This window comes from Colletotrichum karsti (genome assembly GCF_011947395.1).
Source record: "Colletotrichum karsti strain CkLH20 chromosome Unknown Scaffold24, whole genome shotgun sequence".
NCBI lineage: Eukaryota > Fungi > Ascomycota > Sordariomycetes > Glomerellales > Glomerellaceae > Colletotrichum > Colletotrichum karsti.
Genome location: NW_024065924.1, coordinates 163,280 through 186,331, shown reverse-complemented (window position 1 = coordinate 186,331; position 23,052 = coordinate 163,280). Strand labels below are relative to the sequence as shown.

Here is a 23,052-nt window from a genome sequence, read left to right as displayed (position 1 = left end):
CGCATTCTCAGATCATCAATTCCACTCTGCACTTACACGAACAGAAGCTCCGGGATGGAAAAAGCGAAGAAACCCACCTTCCCGCCCTCCTCCCGCCGGCGTCGCAAATGGGGCTAGGGAGGAGCCGTTCTGACGTAGCGGCGGCCAAGCTTCCGCAGCTCAGCTACGTAGGAGAGAGGGGGGGACTTGGGAGCTTGGGAGCTCGGTTATCACCTCGTTCTTGTATAAGATCTTCCCGTCGTGGCGAGCTCCCTCTCATTAAAGAAGCAGCTTAGTCCTCCCTGTTCCTCTGGAACGGTCCCGACTTACCCTTGTTCCTCTTCCTCTTCCGATCCGGAGCCGCACGCACATCTTCTTCTCTTCGACATCCTTATCCTGACCTCGACCTCTTGGATGGCACCTTCGAGGGAAACAAAGCAAACCGGTTGATGAAGCCATTGGAACTCGGAAACGTTCGATGGTAGCCATCGAAGCAGAGGAAACCATCTCGGCCGGGAAACGAAGGCCTTTGCCAACCAAAGACGTATACTGAGGCTCTCCGCCAGCCTTCGCATCGCCAATCCATCCAACCTCGACACGAGCGGCTCCCGATACCATGAGCAGTTGTCGATGAGAGACACAGTTGCGTCCGGACCGGCAAACCTACACTTGTGGTCATTCTTGAACGCGTTTATCCACGACCAAGTCCCGGTTATACTCGACATGAACGGCACTACTTTACTCACAATTCGAGCCATGCAGCTCGAAGCGATCTTCTTGCAGCCGTTGTCCATGCTACCAGTATTGAATAAGACGCGGAAAGAATGACGACGACGAACACGAAGACGACGACGAAGACGACGACGAAGACGCCATCACATCGACTACGAGGTTAGCAGAAGCAAGAGCGCCACATGGCCGAAGAATTATTGTGGAAATCACAAGGCCCACCGGGTTGGTCAGTCATCCGGCCATTCTTTTGTGTCGAACTAAATGTTTTTTTCTTTCTTTCTGTATAATCTGCTTTTGGACGTTGATTCGCACAGCTGGAATCCGATCCAGTTGCCGACAAATCGGTGTCATTCTCTTAATGCCTTGCACATGACGAGTGCGTTTGGTCGTTTGGCCAGTGGCCATATCTGTACACGTTCCCTATTAGGAACTTCATCTGGCAAGTCCACCTCCAGGACTGCTCTCCAACTCGTACAGTTCAAAATCCACCAGGGGTATCAGGTTGCAGTTCCAGCTTGGCATCTTTGGCTGACTGCCCGTGTCTTCTGGCTTTTATAACTGTCATTACTTCCGTCCAAGTCATTGCTCATAGCACGGCTGTGTCCCAAAACCCACCCCAACGCCGTAACAAGAACTTCACGACGCCCAATGTGAAAGCTCAAGGAGACACGCCGACTCACTCCCCACGATGGCATTCTACGCCTGCTCAAAAGCGCTGTCTGGCATGTGGTCGTAGTTGAAATCCGCACTGCCAGGCCCCGAGGACATGCTCGTCATGGCTCGATCGGACCGTGTGGGGGAAATCAATGAAATTTGACCTACGGTCAATTAGCATCTGTGCATGAAATCTGTGCATCGCAATCAGAGGAAGGAGGCTTACTGTCAATGGAGGGTCTGTAGCCCGCGCCGAGTGGCCTGTCACCGGACCCTCGGCTGGAGTCGATACTCTGTTTCTTAACGCGCTCTGCGCTGCTCTGGACGAACCGCCGAGCTTCGTTTTCGAGCCACAAGTTGATGTTTGGGTCATTACAATTGGCGTGGGACATGAGCTCATTCTTCATGCGAGTAACCTGGTCCACCAGTCCATTGTATTCCATTTGCAGCTGGGCGTGCTGGGTCTCCAACCCCTGTTTCGTCTCTTGCAAGTCGGACATCCACACTTTCTTCTTTTGTCGGCACTTGCTTGCTGCTACTCGGTTTCGTTCCAAAAACTTATTGCGCTTCGCGTCATCTTCGTCCTGCATAGGCGCCTTGCCCTTCTTCCCTTTCTTTCTCGGTGGACTGGCGTCGGATGGGTCCGTCGTCCTGCTAGAGTTGGACGCATGTGTTTGCATCGACATGTTTGAGTCGGTTCGCGAGCTCGATTTGGATGTCGAGGTGGATGGCACATGCATCAGCGCCGGCCGATCGTCAAGAGGCTCCTGCTTGGTGGTGTATTGCGCCTGGTATTGGTTGCTGTAGACGGACGCCATGTTCGGTACAATCGGGTCCCATGCAGTCGCCATGGGCATGTAGATCGAAGGATTCTGCGACATTGTTGGCGATGGGTTCATGTCCAGTGGCGGCTCAAGTTGAACAGTTTCTGTTGGCAAGGTGCGTGGCTGATCGCTGTCGAAAGTGTCGTTAGTCGGTGTCGCAAGGTCAACCGCGTCATTGAAGAAGCTTGGAGGGGTATTCATTGTTCTCGGAAAGTCTGGTACCGCTGGTTCGATCCTGTCGCGGGGGCGCAAAGTCGCCTGGTCCAAGGTGATCCGATGGAATTTGGTTTCGTGCCCTCACCTACCAAATGCTGTCAAGTGAAGTGTCAATGTGTACCAATGAAGGAGACAAGACTGTCAACCGGCGTCAACGAGATGGCGACCAAGCTATAGTTGGCAGAAAGACGCGGGCTTCCGGATCAAAGATTAAGGCAGAAAAGTCGCTGTGTAGAATCTCAACGCCTGCGTGTACTTGGCGATGAATGATTCTGCAAAGATTGCGTTGCCAGAACCCCGATCTAGTCGTGTCTCGATGTCGAAAGTATCCCCCCCCACTGAGAAGCTAGAAGATCGAGCTACAGTCGTCGTTAGTCAGTGTCCGCCGACGAAGATTACTCAATAGAATATCGTTACAGAATCAGAGAGGACGACGGGTGACAAGACAGAAGCAGAAGAATTGGAGACGCAAGAAACAGAGAGTCAAAACAACGGGTAACGGGCTGATGGGTGACGGGTTGATGATGCGGGTCAAGAACGATTGATCCAGTGGGGTTGACGTGACAGACATTACCAAGAGCACCTGAGAATACCTTGATAATTGCCCAGGAACGGAGGGGCTGCTGTCATATTGGGGCAACGCAACGTGGGTATCGTGCAGGGGCAAGAGGAGACTGGAGAGTGGTAACACTACCCGGCCGCGAATGCGCTGGCCAAGATACCTTACTAAGGAAAAGGTGCTCGCTAGTCGCAGACGGCAGAGTCGGGACAAGCAGGTGAAGTGTTGCCGAGAAATGTGAAGGCTTTACGGGGTTCTCTGATGAAGCTGTCGACTCGACTTACCTTGAACAGTGGTCAAGCTCCTCGCCGAGAGCGTTGTTGACAAGATCAATAGTCGGGTCGGTCGAAAGAGCGAGATAGAATGGTAGCTCTGTTGAAGCTTGACGGTAGGGAAACGGTGGCGGGGCCTTATGGGGTCCACGTCGCGATGCCGTTCGTCAGCGTCTTGATGCTGATCACTCACTCCTTGGTGTTGCTTGAGACCGAGAGGAGCCGATGAATGGGGCGAGTCAATTGAATGTCCGACTAGAGATTGTCTCGAGCAGAACGTGATCTTGATTCGCAATGAGCGCCGGTAGGTGACAAGGCACGTTATCGCCGTGTTGCCGGATGCGTTGCGATGAGGGCGCGGCAACTTGCTAAGCCGGCAAGGATGCTCAGGTAGTGGTGTGGGTGGACACTGCTAGTGCTCGCTGGTGATGGAGCAAACCAGGTCGCACACGAAGAATGTCGAAGGCAGGGATGAGCCGGAGAAGCGCCAAGCGGTAGGCGACGGAAAGCAAGGCGGTTGGAGGTTGAAGATGAAGAAGCCAGCTTGATAAGGTAGGAAAAGCAGTGTCCAGGCGGTGGGTGATGGCGCGTGGCACTACGGACGACGATGGAAGCGACGAAGGCTGGAGGAGTTGCGTTGGACTCCTAGTCGGAGTCTACTCCGGGTGGAATGAGGTCGAAGTCGAGTCAAGCAGGTGGCTGTGGCCTGCAAAGGTAGCCAAGTGTGACGAAAGAGAAGGGTAAGGGTATCGATCGATCGGTTTGATGGAGGTCTCGTCGTGAGCTTTCGAAGCACCGATGAATGGGCAGGTGGGTGAGGCTGCAAGGGAGGGTATCAAGCGGGTGTTGGGGCCGGGACCGAACGAACGCCTGCCTGCCTGATGTGCTTGTGCTCGAGAATAAGGTGAGGTGAAGTTGGGATTCGGGTGAGCTAAGAATGAATGCTAGTAGGTAGTGTGAGGAAGCTACCTTCGAAGCTCAGGTGGGAAACTGAGGGGAGCTTCCACAATTGCATAACTTGAAGTACGCGCTTTCTACAGAGTACCTACATTTTCTTCTGTTCTTTTGGGGCTACCGACCACCTCAGCTCAGGTAGGTCAGAAGCAAAGTTCGCTCTAAACATAAGGTAGGCAGGTACTTGTGCGTTATTACCTAGTCTGATGTTTTTTCCTTGCAGCTCCCGCTCGTTCCTTAGCATCCGCAAACACTGAGGTTGTCTGATGCAAGCGCAGCTGCAGCTGTGAGCCTACCCACATAGGTACCTGCCCTCATACATCACGATAGCTTCCTGACCTCTGTTTCTGTCCTCTTCTTATCCTTCCATTTTACTGCCTACGCAACGACCTGCCACTCAAGGAGCTGTCCGTCTGCATCAAGTCCAAACTTGGTATTTCTTGGGGGCGGGTTATTACTGCATACCAGAGCCTGCTTCGGAAGCTGTCCAAGCTACCCTGCCCCGGTCTTCCAGGATTGTTTGGAGGGGCTTGTTACTTTGGACAGGAACGCTACCACCGGGCCCCTGTTCCTTCGGATGAAAGTCTCCGAAACTGCCCAGACGCTCTGGCCGCTGTACGCAGTACAACTCTTCTTCTTCTGCTGCAGCACGCACACACACGACACACGATACACGTGCGGATTGCGAGCTGGAAGCTGGAAGCTGAAGTATCCGTTCCGCAACCTCCACGACAGCTTCGCTCGCGGCCCCAGTGCGGCGGCCTTCTCGGCAATGGCTGACGGGATGTAGGTACTGTGAGAGCTACACCACCACACGAGGCGGGCTACACACATCCACGGCCGCCACAACATTCACTATTACCACCAAGTGCTAAGGTTTGGACGCTAGAGCCATCGGATACCTAGCAGCAGAGATCCCTTCCGTACATCCGCTCTCCCCGCGAGAATCATGAGACGGACGCCAGAGGACGGACTGAGGCCAGGGCGTCCTGTAACCTGTTCCTTTCCCTGCTCAACTCATTGACGGGAGCCTCTCTTCTCCGAAAGACATCCGTGGACTGCCCTACCCGGTATTGTTGTACCTCATCAGTTGAGTACCCGTACCGGCTCGGTGAGCACAGGGCGCTGAGACTGCCCGGGAAGAGCCAGAGTCTGGGAGGTGACACTGACACTGGCCGGGAACCAACGCATGGAGCTGGATGCCCGGGTCTTGTTCCCTTTGGCTGAGCTGCGTGGCATGGCTGGCAGCCGCAGGGATGCCAAACAGGGGGGTAGCTCGGGAGCGACAGGTGGGGAAATGAGGGGCACCTTGGCCAAAAACGTCGATAACCCCCAAACAGCTGCAGCTCGACCTTGGCCCTGCCGCTACACATCATTGGTTCGTCTCTCGAAGTTTGGCTGTCCTTACTTCGGTCTCAGTGCTGGTATTGCTCACGGATACCTACCTACTTTGACAACTCTCGCTATTTGCTTACGTACCTTTACTACCAACACAGAACAGACGGGAAGCTGTTGCGAATGCCCCGTTACGAGCACATCCGCAGACATCTACCCGGTAGCTCCGGTTAGCAACTACAACGGCCGCCAAGTCCGAATCTTTCGAGAGGACGCCCAAGATTGTCAACCGCTTCAACATCGCCAGTCGACATCGACCGATGTTCTGGATCTTCCTCATGCAAACACGATGGCAGATCGTCGATTCGTCGATGACATGCGCTCGATTCGTTCGCTGGCCAGGGCCATGACTAGCACCAAGCCCCATCTTGCTAATTCGACCCATATCGCGGCCCGTCAAGAACGAAGCAACTCCAACCTCAGTGCCCCAAACGGGAATATCTTGCCGGCTGTTTGAGAATCTTCCTTCAGCTGCTTTGAAAAGAAAAGAAAAACCTCCAGCTGAAGCTAGTTCGCCCTATCAATCGCCCTACGAGATAATGACCCAACTGGGTTAAACGCAGACAAACAGAACGACCGCCGTACATGCAGTTTGCAGTTCGAAGTTTCCAGAAGTACCCTTTTTTTATTCCGATTTTCTTTCTAAACCCTAGCCAGGTACCAGGCTTGTACTGGCCAGTCCCTGCAACTTATGATACCAATAATGGACCCTGAGATCGTCACCCGGTCGTCTCATTCTTTGTCAGCCCAGCATCCTGCCCGGCACGGAGTATCGATGAGAATACCAACACCAAAACAAGCGAGAAACACGACTCGACCAGTGGCCGTTAGTATTTCTTGTGGCTGCGTTGCGCAGCCTGCCAGGCCTGGGTCGCAGAATGGTACATGGCACGGAACGGGCATTACTGAGATAACCAGGGGTGAAGTGGTGCGGCCGCCATCTCCGACTCATGTCCGGCCTTGGATCGGCCCCGGACCAACCGTCGCAATTCCATTGCCTGCCGTGTCCAAGATTCCAGGTTTCTTCCCAGCCCGCCGTGCACCGCCGAGACCCTCTGGTCCCTGATCGGGGAAGAGATTTACGTCCCATCCTTCGACCGCTCCCCGACACGTGTGTGGGCTTTGCTGGGAACGCGCCGCCATTTTCTTCTTTTTTCCAACAATTTGAGAGGACCCTTCATGCATCCATACCACCGCAGCACCGGCCTCGTCAATGAATGGCGTCAGAGGCCGGCATTGAAAACTTGATAACGCCCAGAAGATCCGCACGGGACTTCCTCCGGAGTCGACTACACCACTCATATTTCATCTTCGGCATTTGCACTTTTGGATCCTTGGGCACCAGTGATCACAGTCAGGTTTGGTTATCTGCGCGTCTCATGTTCTGACAAACATCGGTCTCTGCTGTCAGGAGAACCGTCAGCATCAACGTGAGGGAGTCATTGTTCCAGCCCGGAGTCCCCAAGGTGGTGATCGACCGTGGCCTGCACGTTCGTTCCTTGAAAACAGGCTGTAGGGCTCAAATGACGTCATGTTGACGAAACGAAAAGGAAGAAAATTCTTGGGAGTAACGAACATTGGTTGCGGTCGCCAAGGCCCACTCGGCTGAACTCCCACGTTCTGAGGAAGCCATCGATATGGAACCATTCGAATCGATACCTGTGACACCAACGAAAGGGCCAATTGGTTGGCTGGAGTGGCCGAACAAAAATAAAGCGGTCAATTGAGTTTCGGCCAGGGCCACGTAACTCCAGGAGGTGTGGTTCCTCCTCGGCGGGATCGAAGACGGTCTTGACAAACAAAACAACCGTTAATATAACGTTTCTGTAGATCACTTAGACGGTCCCGAGGGTCCAAAAATTCTTGGGTGGGACCCTGAACCCGAAGGGTCCACGCTTATGTAAACGACAGATTCAAGACCCGCTTTTCACCTGACAGCGCGATAAGTGCTGCGCGGGAGGTGGGCATCCCAAAACCGCGACGTCTCTATCGACACGACACGACCAGTCATTGAGAGCCCTGCATCATCCCGCGTCAGGCACAAAACATCCCGAGATCCAATCACACAAAGATCCGCATCGTCTTACAAGACCCTTGCGTCGCATCCAAAACCCACAACCGCACAACGAACGACCAACCCAGAACAAACCCTTCTCTCGAGAATGGCCGAAGCTACCTCTACCCCGCGCATCAACGCGCAGTACCTCGACAACTACGTCGGCAGCAACGTCATGCTCGTCGGCAAGGTCACCCAGCTCCGCGGAGACTCTGCCGTTCTCGACGCCGATGGCAACGTCACCGCCATCCTGAACCGCGTGAGTCCGACCAAGAGCACATACACGGCTCTGCGTGGTGTAGATGATTGCTAACCTATCGACTTGCGTAGGACGTCCACCTCACTAACGGCAACGGTGCTCAAATCATCGGCAAGGTCAACCCCGACCTGTCCATCAAAGTCCTCACGTCCAGAGACCTAGGACCTAACGTCGGTACGTCAAAAAGCCCTCTCACCCGTTCCGCCAACCTCAAACTCTCTCCTAACATCTCTTCCCAGACTACCAGCTCGCCCGCGCCGTAGTCGACGCAACCCACCACCACAAGTCCCTCTTCATCTGCGAGAATTGACCGCCCAAGCCGTCCGGGCGCGTGTACGGGAACAACCAGGTCACGATCCCGGCCCGCCCACCGCCGCCGACACCGCCCCGAGATCCCGCGCCCCGGCCGGCGGCGACGTCAAACAACACACCCGCCACCCAGCGGCAGAAGCACACACGATACTACGAGCCCCCGACGCCCACCCCTCCTTCGCCTGAATTTACCAGACAGCAACAACAACAGCAACAAAATCGATATCCCACAACGCAACCGCAAAATAGTCCTCACCCACCCTCTCCCCAAACCCAGAGACACCACCACCACCACCACCACCCGTCGACGCCTGAACCATCTCAACGTCAGCGCCATCACCAAATCAACGACCCGAGATCCGCAATTACCAATCGCAACCCACGCCCGTCGGCTGTGTTACCACCTACCCCGCCATCGCCCGAAATCCCCAAGCAGAGGACGACGAGTGACATTAAGCCCAGGACCCCTAAAGAAAGGAAGGACGGGAGGGAGCGCAGACACCAGCGGCAGAATCCGAAGCAAAAGGAATCCGAAGCGGACGCGAACGAGGGGGCCGTCGATGACTCGGAGCTACTGGGCGCCATCCTGGACGGCATCGGGCGAATGGCCGTCGGCACTGTCGCCATGCGTATGGACGACGCTGGGCGCTGGAGGATCCGTCGTGATTCGGAAAGTGACGGAGCTGAACACCTGTAGCGTAGTTTTCTCATCTCGTGTCAGGCTGATCATCTATCAACCACTTCTTCATGTCACGAACATGGGCTCTTCTTGATGTTAATGAACAACTTTTCAAGCTAATATTCTGGGCTGAATATCCTCTTCGCGCCCTCCAATGTCCATGAGTAAGTAATTCGTACAACAGCCCCTTCAACGCCAATGAGCAGCAGTAAGCACCAAAAAAAACACGTCGCCGATATCCTGGCATCGTCGGCCTAAAAGCCCCCTTGCGTCGGTATTCAAGCCGTGTCCGCCAAAAGCTCCCGAACCGCCTCCACGACGTCGTGCAAGTCCTCCTGTGTCAAATTAGTCTGGTAATGATGTTGGGGCCTGCCATCAAGCCTTTGATCAATACTGGTTCTCCCTCCACTCCACCACGCAGACGCCCCGCCGTCGTTGCTTCTCGCTCCGTCCATGCCCATCAGTGCCATTTTGATTCTTGATGCCACCGCCCCGTCGTCTTCGGTTACCATCGTCTCAAAGCTCCCCTTCTCTCCAGATGAGGCATCGTCGTAGTCATCTTGGGCGTCTCCCGCTTTGATACCTCGCAACCTGCGAGTAAACCGCTCCAAAGCAGCTACCCGTTTCTCCGCCGTCTCTGCTCGCCCCTTCCACATGGCGCACTCGCGTTTTGCTGACCTCAATTGTTCGCTGAGGAGACCGATGTCCATGTCGTCTCGTGTCTCTAACTGACGCCGAAGCGACGCAGCCTCCTCGACTTTGGTCTCAAGCTGTCTTTGCAAAGTACGTATTTGCGCGTGCAAAACCGAATTCCCACCCGGAGTTGCAGGTCGTCTATGAGCGTAGTCTTCTCCGGCTTGGCTCAGTGATGTCGAGGATGGTGGCCGAGGAAAGCTGACATGCTGCGCGACGGGAGGTTGCTCAGGTTGGCTAATCATGGTGCCTAAATTGGGCACGGCTCCTTCTTCATTGAAAGTCGGGGCTGTCGTAGGTGTCTTCCGATACATCTGAATCTCCGAGGTTTGCCGCAATGGTATGACCAAGGATTTGTCGGTCTGAGGGGCAATGGTATCGGCACCAGCCGCACGGCGGACGACCTTTTGATTCCGCCTCGTTTCAATGCTATTAGAAGAAGTCTGGGACTCGTGCTCAATACTGGCCTTTCCGATACTCCAGGACGACCTTGCGGGATTCAAAGTTTTAGGCGAAGGTGTATCAAGTCTAGGAGTCTCGCATGCTCGCGACGGACGATTGCCCATAGGCGAGGGGACGAATGGGGAGTCTTTGGCAGCAACCTCGAACATTGCAGCCATGGCTCTCACACCATTCGGCTTCGAGGTTGACTTCCGCGATGCTGTTAAGCTATTGAGTGTTCCTCCGGATGTACGGACCGGGGTAACGTGCCGTAGCGATGAGTCGCGAGATCTTTGTGCAACCTGCTCGGCTTTAGATGCCATACTCTGGGGAGATGACCTTCTTGCGGAGAAAGTCCCATGTTCTTTCATTCCGATCGGCAAAGTACCCAAAATAGAAGGCATTCCGTCTACTAGGCCTCCGTCTACTGGGCCAATCTGGGAATCAGAGTTGGGTGTCTCGTTCGAGATGATCCGAGAGCCATAGTCTGAGCCAGAACCTCCTGAAGGCAGCTTCCCCTATTGCGCCTTGGATGTATATGGGTCGACAGGGTGCGAGTTTCTCGTCAAATCCTTTCCAGAACGGTACTCCTTAGGAGTGATCTGGATAGAGTTGTGATCAGACTCTTCGCCGGCATCTCTGCTTCGGTTTGGGGTCTGGTTAGAAGATGACCGTAAAACATCGACGCCCGAAGTTCTAATGCGCAGATTTTTGGACAAATCCGGCGAGTCCCTCTTCCAGTCTGACTTTGTCCCGTCGTTCGGGTACGCTTGTGAACCAGGGGAAATGCTCTTCGTCGTGTATCCCCTGGGGCTCAACGAGACATCCGCCCTCGGACTCCGCACTTGCGGGGATAATCTGACGGTGGTTCGAGGGCTTGCATGGTCCGATGACGAATTTCTCTGATTCGGCGTCCTCGGTGTTGGACTACTAGACGACAACGTTCCCCTTCTATCCGTTCCAATAAGTTGGCGCAGAGTTGCAGAGACCAAGTTTGTATTCGTGTTCGAATTTCCGTCCGACGATTCTGCCGAGAGTCTTTCAGACCGAGCAAGAGGCTGCTCCCATTGATGATCATCGGCCGTTGGCCGAGTTGTAGGACTTCGCGCTTGGTTTGGTGTGGAAAGCGATGACGTTCTCTCCGGAACCAGCTCATCGGAGACGCGAGTCGACTCGTTCGAGTGTGAACCGTGCGCCGAAACATCTATTCCACGCACGTTGTCCATTGGTCTTCGCCTTTTCGGACTTCGAGGCGACGCAGGGTTGTAGCTTCTGCGAAGCGGTTCCTGTGGCCGATCGTTACGGGCTGGTGAGATTATGTCCACTGCTGAAGATGCTTCCTGCGATATAGACTCGGCGTCGTTGCCTTTAAGTCTGTTCGAGACCGCCTTTGTTACTCCTGCTTGTCCGACATTCTGTTCATTGCCATGCCTTCTGGCACTGGTAGTTCCAGCATCTACAAGGTCTTCCTCAGCAGTTGGCGATAGTGGGTTGAGCAGTTGCCCGGCGGGTAAACGGTTTGAAGATGCGGATCGTGATACTTTAGGCCTTTTTCTCTTCACGTCAAGACTGTCACCGAGGTTCCCGGATGTCTTCGAGTTTATCAACTGCCCCGGCCCTAAGACTTGGTTAGCTATTGCTCTTGTCAGGTGCAAACAAACCTACGTGACGCTGGCGTGGGTGTCTCAGGGGTTGGCGAAAACTCTCGGTTGACAGAGGGACCCGACGAAGACTGTTTGATTTTCCAACCTTGGGGCAATCCGATAGTGAACGGGTCTGAACTAGAAGACCGGAGGAACTTCCGGCGGTTGATTGTCTCCGTCCCTTGATTGGCTCTCGTCAATATGTTTAGGCTTTTCATATTCCTGACAACCTCTCTCCAATTAGTGATCATCATCTCCGCGATATCGTTCGCGATGTGAATTTTGTCCATCGCCAGAGGTGTTGCATCTTTCTGCGTCTGCGCTTTGTGATGTCGTTCTCTTTTCAACTTCGGCGGTGTGAGAGGGAAAAGCAGAAGTCCACCTGTAGGGTTCGCCAACTTCATTGTGTACGAGTCGAGGAGTTCTCCAACAAGCAGTGGCCCGAAGACTATACCCAGTGCAGTGTAACCCATCAGATCCGAGGTAGGTAGCGGATGGCCTCGGTCATCTTCGCGAGCTGCCATTTCAGCAGCGCGGCCAATGACAGAGAGCAGGCCAAACACAGCACAAATCAGCTCTCGCTGGAATTGTGACTTGACGGTGCCAATCGCAAGTGCAATGAGCCGCGCTCGTAGTTTGGTTTGCATCGTCCTGTTCAATTCGGGTTCCCCTTGGAGCTGGCTGTGTATGGCGACGAGTGCGTCGAAAAGCGAGAGAGACCCAAGTATGCCGCCGGGAAGAACAGACAAGAACTTCTTGAAGGCGGAAGCCACATCGTGCGCCCCAACGTTAATGTGAGCTGGAAGAGATGGGCATCGAATTGTGGTAGTGACTTCTTCCCCTGCCTTTTCGTAGCAGTAATAGTCGAATAGTGCGCTGACCAGGCGTTGCGACCCGGGTATTCGAAAGACTCCGCGAGTGTCCGGACCTACAGACAGTCAGACGTCTGCGGTCAGAAAGGAAACAACAGCTTTAACTTGCCGTATTGAACCAAAAATTGAGCGGTGGCTCGAAAACAAGTTGGCAACATTAACGAGCCAGGAGCGAAATCTTCCGGTAGGTAGAGGAAGCTCTTGCCACTAAGGCGAACCATTGTCTGTAAGTCAAAAGTCTTGGGCTCTGGCCTGCGAGCTGCAACGATATGGAGCGCAATATCGCTGACACTTCTCTTGTGTCTCATCGTCCCCGATGATCGCCGGGGGCTAGACGGTTGACCGGATGAGGGCGAACGAAACATTCGCGACCACCACCGTCGCTTCTCCGACATTGTTGCTGGCGTTGAAGGGCGCTGGGATCATTAGCCACGCATCTTTCACCGAAACGGACTGTACGTACTCCATCGAAATCTTCAACAACGAGAATTCGAATTCCGTGCTACATGGCTCTGTTAGCTTTGCCTGTTTGTTTGGATTCGACTTGGTGTCCGTAATGCGCAGATGAAAGGTCACTAACCTTCTTGGCCAGGCGATTGTATTCTTGAACGAACTTTCGGCGATCTTGAATCTCGTCTTTGTCCGGAATCAGGGCCAAGTCGGCGGTGGACGAGGTCCACGTCGCGCTGCTGCGCAGCGTTCTGCCTCGGCGGCCATCCTCGTGAGACAGAACAGGTAGGGTGGTAGAGCCGGCAAGCGATGGCTGGACACGCTGCGAAGGTCCTCCGAAGGACGTTACGGGTAGCTGAGGAGGTAAGATGCTTGTGGGCACAGTGCTGGGCTTTTGGCTTGCCTGGGTCCCAGTGTCTGCATCGCGAGACCGGGCCGTGGATATCGATGGATCATGGCGGTAATTCTGCATTGGATGACAATTGAGAGGGAGTTTGGAGGTTGGAAGATGAAATTTCAATGCCCGCAGACAACTTGCGGTCTGGTATAGTAAGTCAAGCCGCTGCGTCCTTCAGAGTGATGTTGAGGTGTGACAGTAGAGATCGCTGAGGCTCGTGCTGTTTGTGGTGCCTGGAGTACCTAGGTAGATTTGGGTCGCTCAGAGCGCAGTTCTTCCGTGTGATAGGAAATCAGCGTGCTGATGTACTCCTGCCTCGTATTAGGTTCTGGATGAACGCTTTGAAAACCGAAGGGAGTTGCACATACCTACCTCGCGATTACCTGGACGGAAGCTCCGTCAAACCGGGAACACGTTCTATCGCCGTTTGTCTGGATTCTACGTACCTTCCCGTGCAAACGAAAATCCAACTTAGGGAACAGAAAAAGGGCAGGACCGAAGGAGAAAATATTGACATGTTCTCATTTCATAATGCATCCAGGTAGCCGACTGGCCTTCCAACCCTCTATGATGAAGCGAAAGAAAATGTCAAGATGCGCACCATCTGGTATTCCTCCAGTTACGCCGTCATACGCCTGGCACATGCTCATTACCATGTCTACCGTGTCCCAAGTCATTCCAGCGAGGATCCGTCGCTCTCGGTTCTATGTAAATCCCGTTTCCCAGCCTCCAGCTCAGTTGGTATCGTCCTCCTCTCCGAAAAGGAGAACGTACTTGAGGATATCAGACAGTGAAATGACACCCACAAGCCGATTCTCGTCGTCTACTACGATCAGACGGTGCACCCTCGACTTGCGAACCGTGTCAAAGATGGAGTCTAGCCTGTCGTCGGGGCCGCACGTGTAGATTCCAGGAGAATCGTCCGGCCTCATGCACAGTGCCTCGCCGACACTGGACCGAAGCTCCTCATATGCGCCGCCCTTGATACATGGAATAATGTCGACGGCCTCGAAAACGTTAAGGACGCGCTTGTGCTTGTCGACGATGGGAACACACGAGATGTTATGCTTTACCATCAAGTCAACAACGTCGAGAACGGAATCGTCCATTTTGGCCGTTGCCAGGTTCTTGTACGTGCCGAGACCAATCTCCTTGAGTGACTTCTTCATAAGCACGGTGTTGTGTTCGTTGTTGACGGCGATGAACTTGAGAATTCTATACTGAGTGATGACGCTGACTACCAGTTCGCGGCCTGTTTCGTCATCCACGTCGATCAGAGGGATTCGGCGCGCGCGGGTTTTGAGCATGCGACGGCAGGCCTCGTAAAGTGGTCTCATGGGGTTGACGGATACTGTTTCGAGCGGAGAGACACCGATTGCCTTTTCGATATCTGGAAAGCTGTTGGAAAGGGGTCTCGGGAAGCAGAGTGAAGTTCTGTATACACACCTCTCAGGCTGCTCAGGCGAAACTGCTCCAGCTTGCTCATCTCGTCAGGGAACTGGCAGTAGTACTGGATCACGTTTATAAAGTCGGTAGCTGTTAACAAGCCAGCGAAGGTGGAATTATGCGAGTCCCATAGCGGCGCGGAAACGATTGCTGCGGCAGAGGTCAGAATGGACTGTTCGGCGCATCGAGATGGCATGACTCGTACCATTTTGAATGAGGATGTTGAGACTCTTCTTGATCAAGAGGTCATTGTCGAGGACGATGAGGCGGAAGGAGAGCGGCAGGACGTCGTAGCTGGTTCGAACCTTGAGGAAGTCGCGGATCGCTCTCTAGGTAGAGAAACAAAGTTAGCAACGGCTCGCTAAATGTGCCCCTCGCGATGGCGCCGGACGGATGGCAGAGAACGACCCCGCATGCGCGCAGGCAGCTCAGGATAAAATCAAAGCCCAAGCAGGGCAATGGAAGGGGCGCAAGACGGGAAAACGAGGGGTCAGAGGGTCAGCAGCTTACCAGACCCTGCATCTGGTCCTTATCGAGGGGGCTCGGGGGCTTTTCAGGCATTTTGCGAAGCACAGAGGGCGGTCTTGGTCGAAGGTAGGATGAGGGCGTGACGAAGGGAAGCTCGTGACCATGTGGTCTCGCGATGGACGCAGCGGTAGCGACTACTGGCGGTTGTAGTGGAGCGCTGCCACCATCACTAGGCTGATGCTGATGCTGATGCTGTTGCTGGTGCGAATGCGACGTGGGCATGGAGCCAGGACCGGCATTGTCCTTCGACGCCGAGGAGGCGGAGGAGGGGTCGTCCATTGTGTCGTCGTGCCGTCGGGTGCGAGGAGGGCTGGCTACCTAATGGCGCGCGTGGCCCCTCTGGACGTTGACGGGACGGGGTACGCGGGAGGTGTGGGAGGAGAAGAGCGGGAGAGACGGGAGACAGGCGACGGAAGACGGAGGCGGGAGTTTAGAGACAAAGATTGGAATTTGCGGTCGAAGAATCGGATGGGTTGGGCTGGATCCTGACGCACTGGTGATTTTTCCCTTGCGCCGTTTCTTTTTTTCTGTTCCGCTTCTACCTCAGCAAGACGGGACTGGAAGCATGAGCGGTCGGGTGGCAGATACCTAGCAGAGGTAGCTAGTAGTGACAGCGGCAGCCACAGTGGCATGTATTGACGACAGCAGCAACAGAATGTACCTGAGCCCTGGCGGCAGATAACATTTACTTGGGGTTGATTGCGTCGGGGTGCCTCCTTGTCTCACCAAAGTTGTAGTAGACGGGAGATAACGATAAGGACCTTTGAGGACAAGCACTGTCAGTGGAGGGGACGAGACCCAGACGACGGGCAAGGTTGAAGGGGGGCGTCGACCGTCTGATTCTTGTTTTCTGGTTCCCATCACTTTTTGGCGTTGGTGTTGGCGTTCGCGCTGCCACTGCCGCCGCTGCAGTGACGATGGCAGTCCAGCAAGAAGACCTGGTGCTCAATATTACCTTATCCTAACCTACGGTACTTAGGTACTTTGTCTACCTAAGAGATCTGCCTCGGTTGCAGTTAGCGTTGCAACTTGACGGATGTAATAGCGTCCGCTTCATGAGGCAAAACAGACATGGCGAAGATGGCGGCAGAAAGTTTCGTCATTGGTGATGCCTTCATAAAGCCAGCCTATCGAACGCGAAAACCCTTGAGCGAGATAAGGGTCGACCATAGAGCGGGCTTCTTCTGGCAGGTCTCTCTGCCTGTGTGCTTCCCACTTGACCATCTCAAAGTGATGACTTTCGCCGATCACAGGAACGTACCCAAGAGTACCAGGCACTTTGGCGTGTGGTCGTCGAACGCTGAAGCGTTGCTGTCCGACAATTCAATTGCTTTTCGAGAAAACATGTCTTGCTCGGACTGACCTCTCACGAGGAATAAAGGCAATTCAAGACATGTTGGCGAAGTCTTCCGCCGGCCGATTCATGCGATTTCCGTGGTGGAGATAACCAGCTTGGTTGGCCGACTTAGCACACCGCTACAACCAAAGACAAGATTAATTCAGTCTCGTCGTCGTCGTCGTCCAAATATCTTCTGGGTGTTGCTTGCGGGACGAGCCGTGCTCCTTCGAGTCGGCCCTGAGCAGATGGGCTCGCGTGACGTTGGACCCTTGAATATTCTGTAGAGGTATTGCATCAGGTAGTAGCACGAGTCATCAGGTCAAATTGGAAGCAACGTCGCGAGCGGGAGATGGTGTGGTCCTGCTGTGTCCATAGCTCAGGAGATGCCATTTTCGTCTGAAGCTTCTGCCTGGCGATGACATTTATGAGGTAAGGTACTTCCATCGAGGCAGGCGTCATCGAAGCAGCAGGCGTCTCTTCGGAGGCATTTATTATACACGATAAGGCATGCACGCAGTCAGGTGCCGCCTGAGGAAACATTCCTCAGACAGAAGCTGTGGCTTCCATGATGGCCTCCGGGAATCGTTGGCTCTGCCCGGTTCAAGAGCTAACATGCTTCTTGAGTGGAAGTAATGATACGATGCGTATCTTTCCTTGAAGCCACTGCTTGGAGGTAGTAAGGTACACACCTGCCTTACTGTAGCTCTCGTAATTCTTCGCAGGAACGATTACACAGGCCCAAGCTTGAATCACGCAAGACATGACGGGAACCCTTCATCAGTTCGCAGCGCGCTTGTTCCGCATGTGAATAAAGCTGAGTGGTCCGTGTGTCTCAAGCTCGAGATTTGGAGAAGTGTGGAAGTGTATCCGTACCGCAGCCGCAGGACCGCCCGAGAGAGGAGAAGATGGAGCATTGGAGAACATCGGTGGACCTGTTGCAGAGTGAGGCGGGTGCGGGTGCGGTGCGGGTGCGGGTGGTTGTTTCTGCTTGGATTTGAGAAGAAGGAGCCGCCCAGTCACATCACGAGTAAAAGCTGGCCACGCTGCAGGTACGCTCGGTACGTACCGACGACTTTGACTCTCCAGGACCCTTCTAAGCCCGACCGGGTTTAGCAGGACCAAGACCGACTCCGAGAGCTCCATCAGTTCCACATTGCTCCGGCCCTCTGCTTCGCTGTCTCTGAGGTGAGGTCCATTGCTGTGTGATGTGTGCTGTTTTGTGAGGTGCTACCCAACTACCTACCTTACTGCTGACCCATGCTTTGCTCCTGCTGGTTGCTTGGTGAGTACCCGCGTACCTCTAGGCCCCACCTTACCGCCTTAGCCTCACAGGTCCAGTGCTACTGCTGCTGCTACAGCTGCCGTTGCCGCGACCTGGGCCTGTGCCCGTGCTTCGAGAGACAACTGGAGCAGCCTCCCGTCGCTTTCTTCCCAGAACCTCATTTGACCGACCATTTCTTCCATCACCGACCGACTGTCGGGCCTCCTTCGCTGGGCAGCAACGGCTCCTGTAATTCGACGGCCATCGACCGCTACCGATTCTAATAATTCGATCAGCTTCATCGACAAATTCCGTCTGCCTATCCATCTTTCGAAACCAACGCGGCCTTCGCATCCCTCTGATCGCCTTCCAAAACATTCGTGTTTGCGAAAGAGGCGCCATCCAAACAAAACAGCTCCAGCTGCCCCCCAGACACCATACCTCGAGATCGAGTCTTGAAACCATCGTCGCTGGCCTTTGTTGCCCACGTCGGCCATGGGTGTGTGTCAATCGTGCTGCGGAGGTACGGATTTTCCCACCGCTACATCCTGCCGACCGGTTAAGCTAAGAATGACTACACAGGGAGGTCCCGCGATGGACTCTACGAGCCAGTTCTCGCCGACAGCGAACGCGAGGCTGTCGCTGACCTTCTCCAGTATCTGGAAAACGTATGCTGTTCCGTGCATTCTTGTCATCGTTGACCTACCGTATTGACCATGTTTCAGCGGGGTGAAACGGACTTCTTCTCGGGTGAACCCCTTCGAGCTCTAAGCACACTCGTCTTCTCCGAAAACATCGACCTCCAACGGAGTGCTAGCCTTACGTTCGCTGAAATCACAGAGCGAGGTATGTTCATCAACTGAAGGGCCCGGACAAAGCTCTGGATAGGTCCGACGGGTCCTGCCGTCCAGCAGCTGCAAGGACATCCGTCGACGTCACCTGCCTATGCTAACGCCCATGCTGTAGATGTTCGTGAAGTTGACCGCGATACTCTCGAGCCCATCCTCTTTCTCTTGCAGAGCCCGGATATCGAAGTCCAGCGCGCCGCAAGCGCTGCCCTTGGCAATTTGGCGGTCAACAGTAAGTTTGGCCTTGTGGATCAGGCTGGATGACGAATACTGACCTGAGCCATCAGCCGAAAACAAGGTCCTGATTGTCCAGCTCGGCGGACTTACCCCTCTCATCAGACAGATGCTGTCACCAAATGTCGAAGTACAGTGCAACGCCGTCGGTTGCATCACCAACCTAGCCACCCACGAGGAGAACAAGGCCAAGATTGCCCGGTCTGGAGCATTAGGCCCCCTGACAAGGTTGGCAAAGTCCAGGGACATGCGCGTTCAGAGAAACGCAACTGGGGCTTTGCTCAACATGACGCACTCAGGTATATCAATGTCAGCCACCGAAAGAGAAAGCTGAAGCTGACCCATGACCAGACGAAAACCGCCAGCAGCTCGTTAATGCCGGTGCCATACCGGTCCTTGTCCAGTTGCTGTCCTCGTCGGACGTCGACGTGCAGTACTATTGCACAACCGCTCTCAGCAACATTGCCGTCGACGCTAACAACAGACGCAAGCTTGCACAGACCGAATCGAAGCTTGTCTCTTCCCTCGTCACTCTCATGGACTCTTCGTCTCCCAAGGTGCAGTGCCAGGCAGCACTCGCACTCCGCAACCTCGCTTCGGACGAGAAGTACCAGCTCGACATAGTACGATCGAACGGACTCGCGCCACTGCTCAGACTCTTGTCGTCCTCCTACCTCCCTCTAATTCTTTCCGCCGTCGCATGCATACGAAACATATCCATTCACCCGCTGAACGAGTCGCCCATTATCGAAGCTGGCTTCCTGAAACCGCTGGTCGACCTCCTCGGTTCCACCGAAAACGAAGAGATTCAGTGCCACGCCATCTCGACCTTGAGAAACCTTGCCGCCAGCTCTGATCGCAACAAGGCGCTGGTCCTTGACGCTGGTGCGGTTCAGAAGTGCAAGCAACTGGTTCTCGACGTTCCTGTGACGGTCCAATCCGAGATGACGGCTGCGATTGCCGTTCTAGCTCTTAGCGACGAGCTGAAGTCGCACCTCTTGAACTTGGGTGTCTTCGAGGTCCTCATTCCTCTCACGCACTCCCCAAGCATCGAGGTTCAGGGCAACAGTGCCGCGGCCCTCGGCAACCTCTCCTCGAAAGGTAGGATGCATGCTGCCCGTTTTATGATCTTGTGCTGATTTGGCAATAGTAGGCGATTATGCCGTATTTGTTCAGGACTGGAAAGAACCCAACGGTGGCATCCACGGATACCTCACGAGATTCCTCCAGAGTGGCGACGCGACGTTTCAGCACATAGCAATCTGGACCCTGCTCCAACTGCTCGAGTCGGAGGACAAGAACCTCATTCAACTGATTGGGCAGGCCCAAGACATTGTCGACCAAATCAAGGAGATCGCCAATCGTCAAATCGAGCCGGACAACGAGTTCGAAGACGACGACGAGGGCGAAGTCGTCAACCTGGCGCAGCGGTGTCTGGAGCTGCTCGGCCAAAGTGGCTCAAAGTCTCATATCGAAGGCTGAAATCTTGTTACTACTAATGGGTCTCATTTTCATCGTTCCGTTCCTCTGCTTCCCTTTGGGGCACTTCAGCAGGATCAAATGGGTCTGGGGCTTGGGTTGAAGGCGTTTGGTGTTGATGATTATGCAGAATGACTTCCGGTTGGCACGTTGAGTGTGTTTTGTTATTTTTTCTTTTTGGCGTGGAAGCATTTTGAAGGAGCGTTTATTTGTCGAGCTAATCCATGGCGGACGACTCTTTGCACCGTCCCCAGGTGCGGCATTTCTCAAACAAGGACGACCCGACCCTTTTACTTTGTATTAAGCATTATGTCCCGTCTGTTGGGTCATCACATTTCCCACGTTACTCGGCCTGTCGCCAGGCTTGATGACCTTTCCCTGATGCCGCTGGCCTTCCTACCCCGTTGTAATTAGGATCAGACCTTTAGAAGACCCAAAAAGCAACTCACCTTGGTAATTAATCATTGCATCGTGGATTCCATCCCTTAAAATACAAGTTTTCTGTAGGGATCCTACAAAATCGCGTTGTGTGTCGTCTATCGTCGTCTTTCACTTTGCGGGATCACTTCAGGCTCGACAAGTCCGTTCTCAAATATTTGCCGGTTGGACCATGGCAACAGCCTGGCTATTACCTTGCCGTGGATGAGAGCCAAGGGCACAGGGCCGAATTGCCGCGAGTCTCTGGACGCTTCTAGATTGTCACCGGCCAGCCAACAATGGCCTTGGGGCACCTAATAAACGTTCAGCTTCATTCCCGATGTCCAGCAACTTGAGGCCTTCGTACCTGGATCATTCTCTGTGAGTCACTATCCGGGCTTTGCATGAGGACATAATCTCCCGGCATGCCTATCACGCGCTTGACGCCCTCGCTGTGCCTGAAGATGGGAATGCGATAGTTGACAAGGTCGCCGACGACGATGTTGCGCCCTAATCGAAAGCGTTTGTCGATGAGGATCCAGTCTCCGGCGATGTCGAAGGTGGGCAGCATCGAAGCGCCTGCGGCCGGGCCAGCATGGAACCCGTAAGTCATGACAACGTGCGCGGCGGCTGCTGATTTCGCTACGAGGAGACAGAGACGCATCGGTTTGCCGTACAAGGAACCCATGGCAGACGACAGCCTAGAGGTCCATCTGGACGCCATTCCGGACGTCATTGTGGACAGGTCATTTATTTGCGTTAAGAGGAGATGCCGATGTGTTTGGGCGATACTCGTCTCAGGCCTGAGGACGGGAGACGGAAGGTGACGAGATCACGGCGGAGCCGGCGTGTGAAAGTCGGAGCTTGGACCCCAGCAAAAGCTCGGCGCATCGCGTAATTTGATTGGCGGGGCAGCTTCACCAATGCCCCATATTGCCTTCTAGCATTTACTGTGCATCTTCAATCTTCATCTGCGCTTCTGACAGCGCCCATCTGAACGACCGACAAACAACAAGCGGGACAGGTTGTCCTGGCATAATCAACATTCTGAAGCAGCCGAAACGTCTCGACCGGAAGTAGAGCAAACATGAGGGTCACACGATGCCTGTTCAACAGCAGGACGGCCCTACATAGGGTCTTCGTCTCGCCCTTTGAGAAGGTTGAGGCGCTCTCGCGACAAAGCGCCCTCTTGATCCCTTCAACAAGAGTCCTCCAGCCCATCTCAGCACCGATACCGAGCCTCGCGCGCCACGCCTCAATGGTCCACCGATTCAAGAAGAAGGGCGGCGGAGCGCCAGATCCGACTTCCAGCGGAGCAAAGAAAGGGCCCCTGGAGAACGACGAGATCACAGACCGTCAAGTCATGATTGTCAACGAAGAGAACAAGCTGGAAGGGCCCTTCGACACGTTCAAGGTCGTCAGGTCCCTGGACCTGGACAGGGAGGTGCTGAGGATGGTGTCCGAGGCCCGCGGGCCGCGCCACGCCATTTGCAAGATCATCAACATCGAGGCTCTGAGGGAGAGGGAACGCGAACAAGAGCAAGCGAGGAAGGAGAACGCCAAGACTAAGCAGAAGTCGAAGGACCTCGAGCTCAACTGGGCGATCGCGCCGCACGACCTGGGCCACAAACTGAAGCAGCTCAGGACCTTCCTGGAGAAGGGGTTCAAGGTCGAGGTGCTCCTGGCCAAGAAGAAGGGCAGCCGCACCGCCACGAGGGACGAGGCGGAAACGCTCATCCAGACCATTCGAGATCTTCTGGCGGACACCCCTGGCGCCAGGGAGACGAAGGCGCCGGAGGGGACTCCGCTCAAGGTTATGAGGATGTACTTGACGGCGCCTGTGAAGGGCTCGACCGCCTGGATCGAGGCGAAGGCTGCCTTTGATAGGCTTGCTGCCGAAAAGGCTGCTGCTGAGGCTGCTCTTGCTGAGCAGGAGGCTTTGAAGAATGGCTCGACAGCTGCTGAAGCCTCCTAATCTGTCGAGAATGCTGGTTTGCGCTGGGCGCTGCGCGGCTGGCTTGGATCGGTCGCACGGATGGACATGTATAACATACACAAAAGGTGGAAGGATATTGTACGATCGTGTTGACGTATAAACTGCAACTCATTATAG

General features: G+C 54.4%; 7 protein-coding genes across 7 annotated transcripts; 3 read left to right on the top strand and 4 right to left on the bottom strand.

The window, feature by feature from the left end:
• Window positions 1–1,407: 1,407 nt before the first annotated feature.
• Window positions 1,408–2,390, bottom strand: CkaCkLH20_07550 (bZIP transcription factor; the record flags this gene model as incomplete). The annotated part of the gene is made up of 2 exons (XM_038890267.1): window positions 1,408–1,529; window positions 1,592–2,390. The coding sequence occupies 2 exons, from the start codon at window positions 2,388–2,390 to the stop codon at window positions 1,408–1,410; spliced, it is 921 nt and encodes a 306-aa protein (XP_038744317.1).
• A 5,357-nt stretch (window positions 2,391–7,747) lies between these two features.
• CkaCkLH20_07549 (replication factor A protein 3) lies at window positions 7,748–8,210 on the top strand (the record flags this gene model as incomplete). The annotated part of the gene is made up of 3 exons (XM_038890266.1): window positions 7,748–7,900; window positions 7,972–8,074; window positions 8,140–8,210. The coding sequence occupies 3 exons, from the start codon at window positions 7,748–7,750 to the stop codon at window positions 8,208–8,210; spliced, it is 327 nt and encodes a 108-aa protein (XP_038744316.1).
• A 959-nt stretch (window positions 8,211–9,169) lies between these two features.
• On the bottom strand, window positions 9,170–13,462 carry CkaCkLH20_07548 (uncharacterized protein; the record flags this gene model as incomplete). The annotated part of the gene is made up of 4 exons (XM_038890265.1): window positions 9,170–9,226; window positions 9,401–9,661; window positions 13,004–13,042; window positions 13,121–13,462. 4 exons carry the CDS (start codon window positions 13,460–13,462, stop codon window positions 9,170–9,172), a joined length of 699 nt encoding a protein of 232 aa, XP_038744315.1.
• A 659-nt stretch (window positions 13,463–14,121) lies between these two features.
• Window positions 14,122–15,640, bottom strand: CkaCkLH20_07547 (nuclear protein snf4; the record flags this gene model as incomplete). Its single annotated transcript, XM_038890264.1, has 4 exons — window positions 14,122–14,777; window positions 14,834–14,983; window positions 15,039–15,162; window positions 15,344–15,640. The coding sequence occupies 4 exons, from the start codon at window positions 15,638–15,640 to the stop codon at window positions 14,122–14,124; spliced, it is 1,227 nt and encodes a 408-aa protein (XP_038744314.1).
• Window positions 15,641–18,456: 2,816 nt separating this feature from the next.
• Window positions 18,457–20,525, top strand: CkaCkLH20_07546 (vacuolar armadillo repeat protein; the record flags this gene model as incomplete). Its single annotated transcript, XM_038890263.1, has 7 exons — window positions 18,457–18,484; window positions 18,544–18,629; window positions 18,687–18,807; window positions 18,928–19,041; window positions 19,097–19,342; window positions 19,395–20,144; window positions 20,194–20,525. 7 exons carry the CDS (start codon window positions 18,457–18,459, stop codon window positions 20,523–20,525), a joined length of 1,677 nt encoding a protein of 558 aa, XP_038744313.1.
• Window positions 20,526–21,058: 533 nt separating this feature from the next.
• On the bottom strand, window positions 21,059–21,603 carry CkaCkLH20_07545 (uncharacterized protein; the record flags this gene model as incomplete). Its single annotated transcript, XM_038890262.1, has 2 exons — window positions 21,059–21,253; window positions 21,307–21,603. The coding sequence occupies 2 exons, from the start codon at window positions 21,601–21,603 to the stop codon at window positions 21,059–21,061; spliced, it is 492 nt and encodes a 163-aa protein (XP_038744312.1).
• A 423-nt stretch (window positions 21,604–22,026) lies between these two features.
• CkaCkLH20_07544 (translation initiation factor) lies at window positions 22,027–22,914 on the top strand (the record flags this gene model as incomplete). The annotated part of the gene is made up of 1 exon (XM_038890261.1): window positions 22,027–22,914. The coding sequence occupies one exon, from the start codon at window positions 22,027–22,029 to the stop codon at window positions 22,912–22,914; it is 888 nt and encodes a 295-aa protein (XP_038744311.1).
• Between the last annotated feature and the right edge of the window lie 138 nt (window positions 22,915–23,052).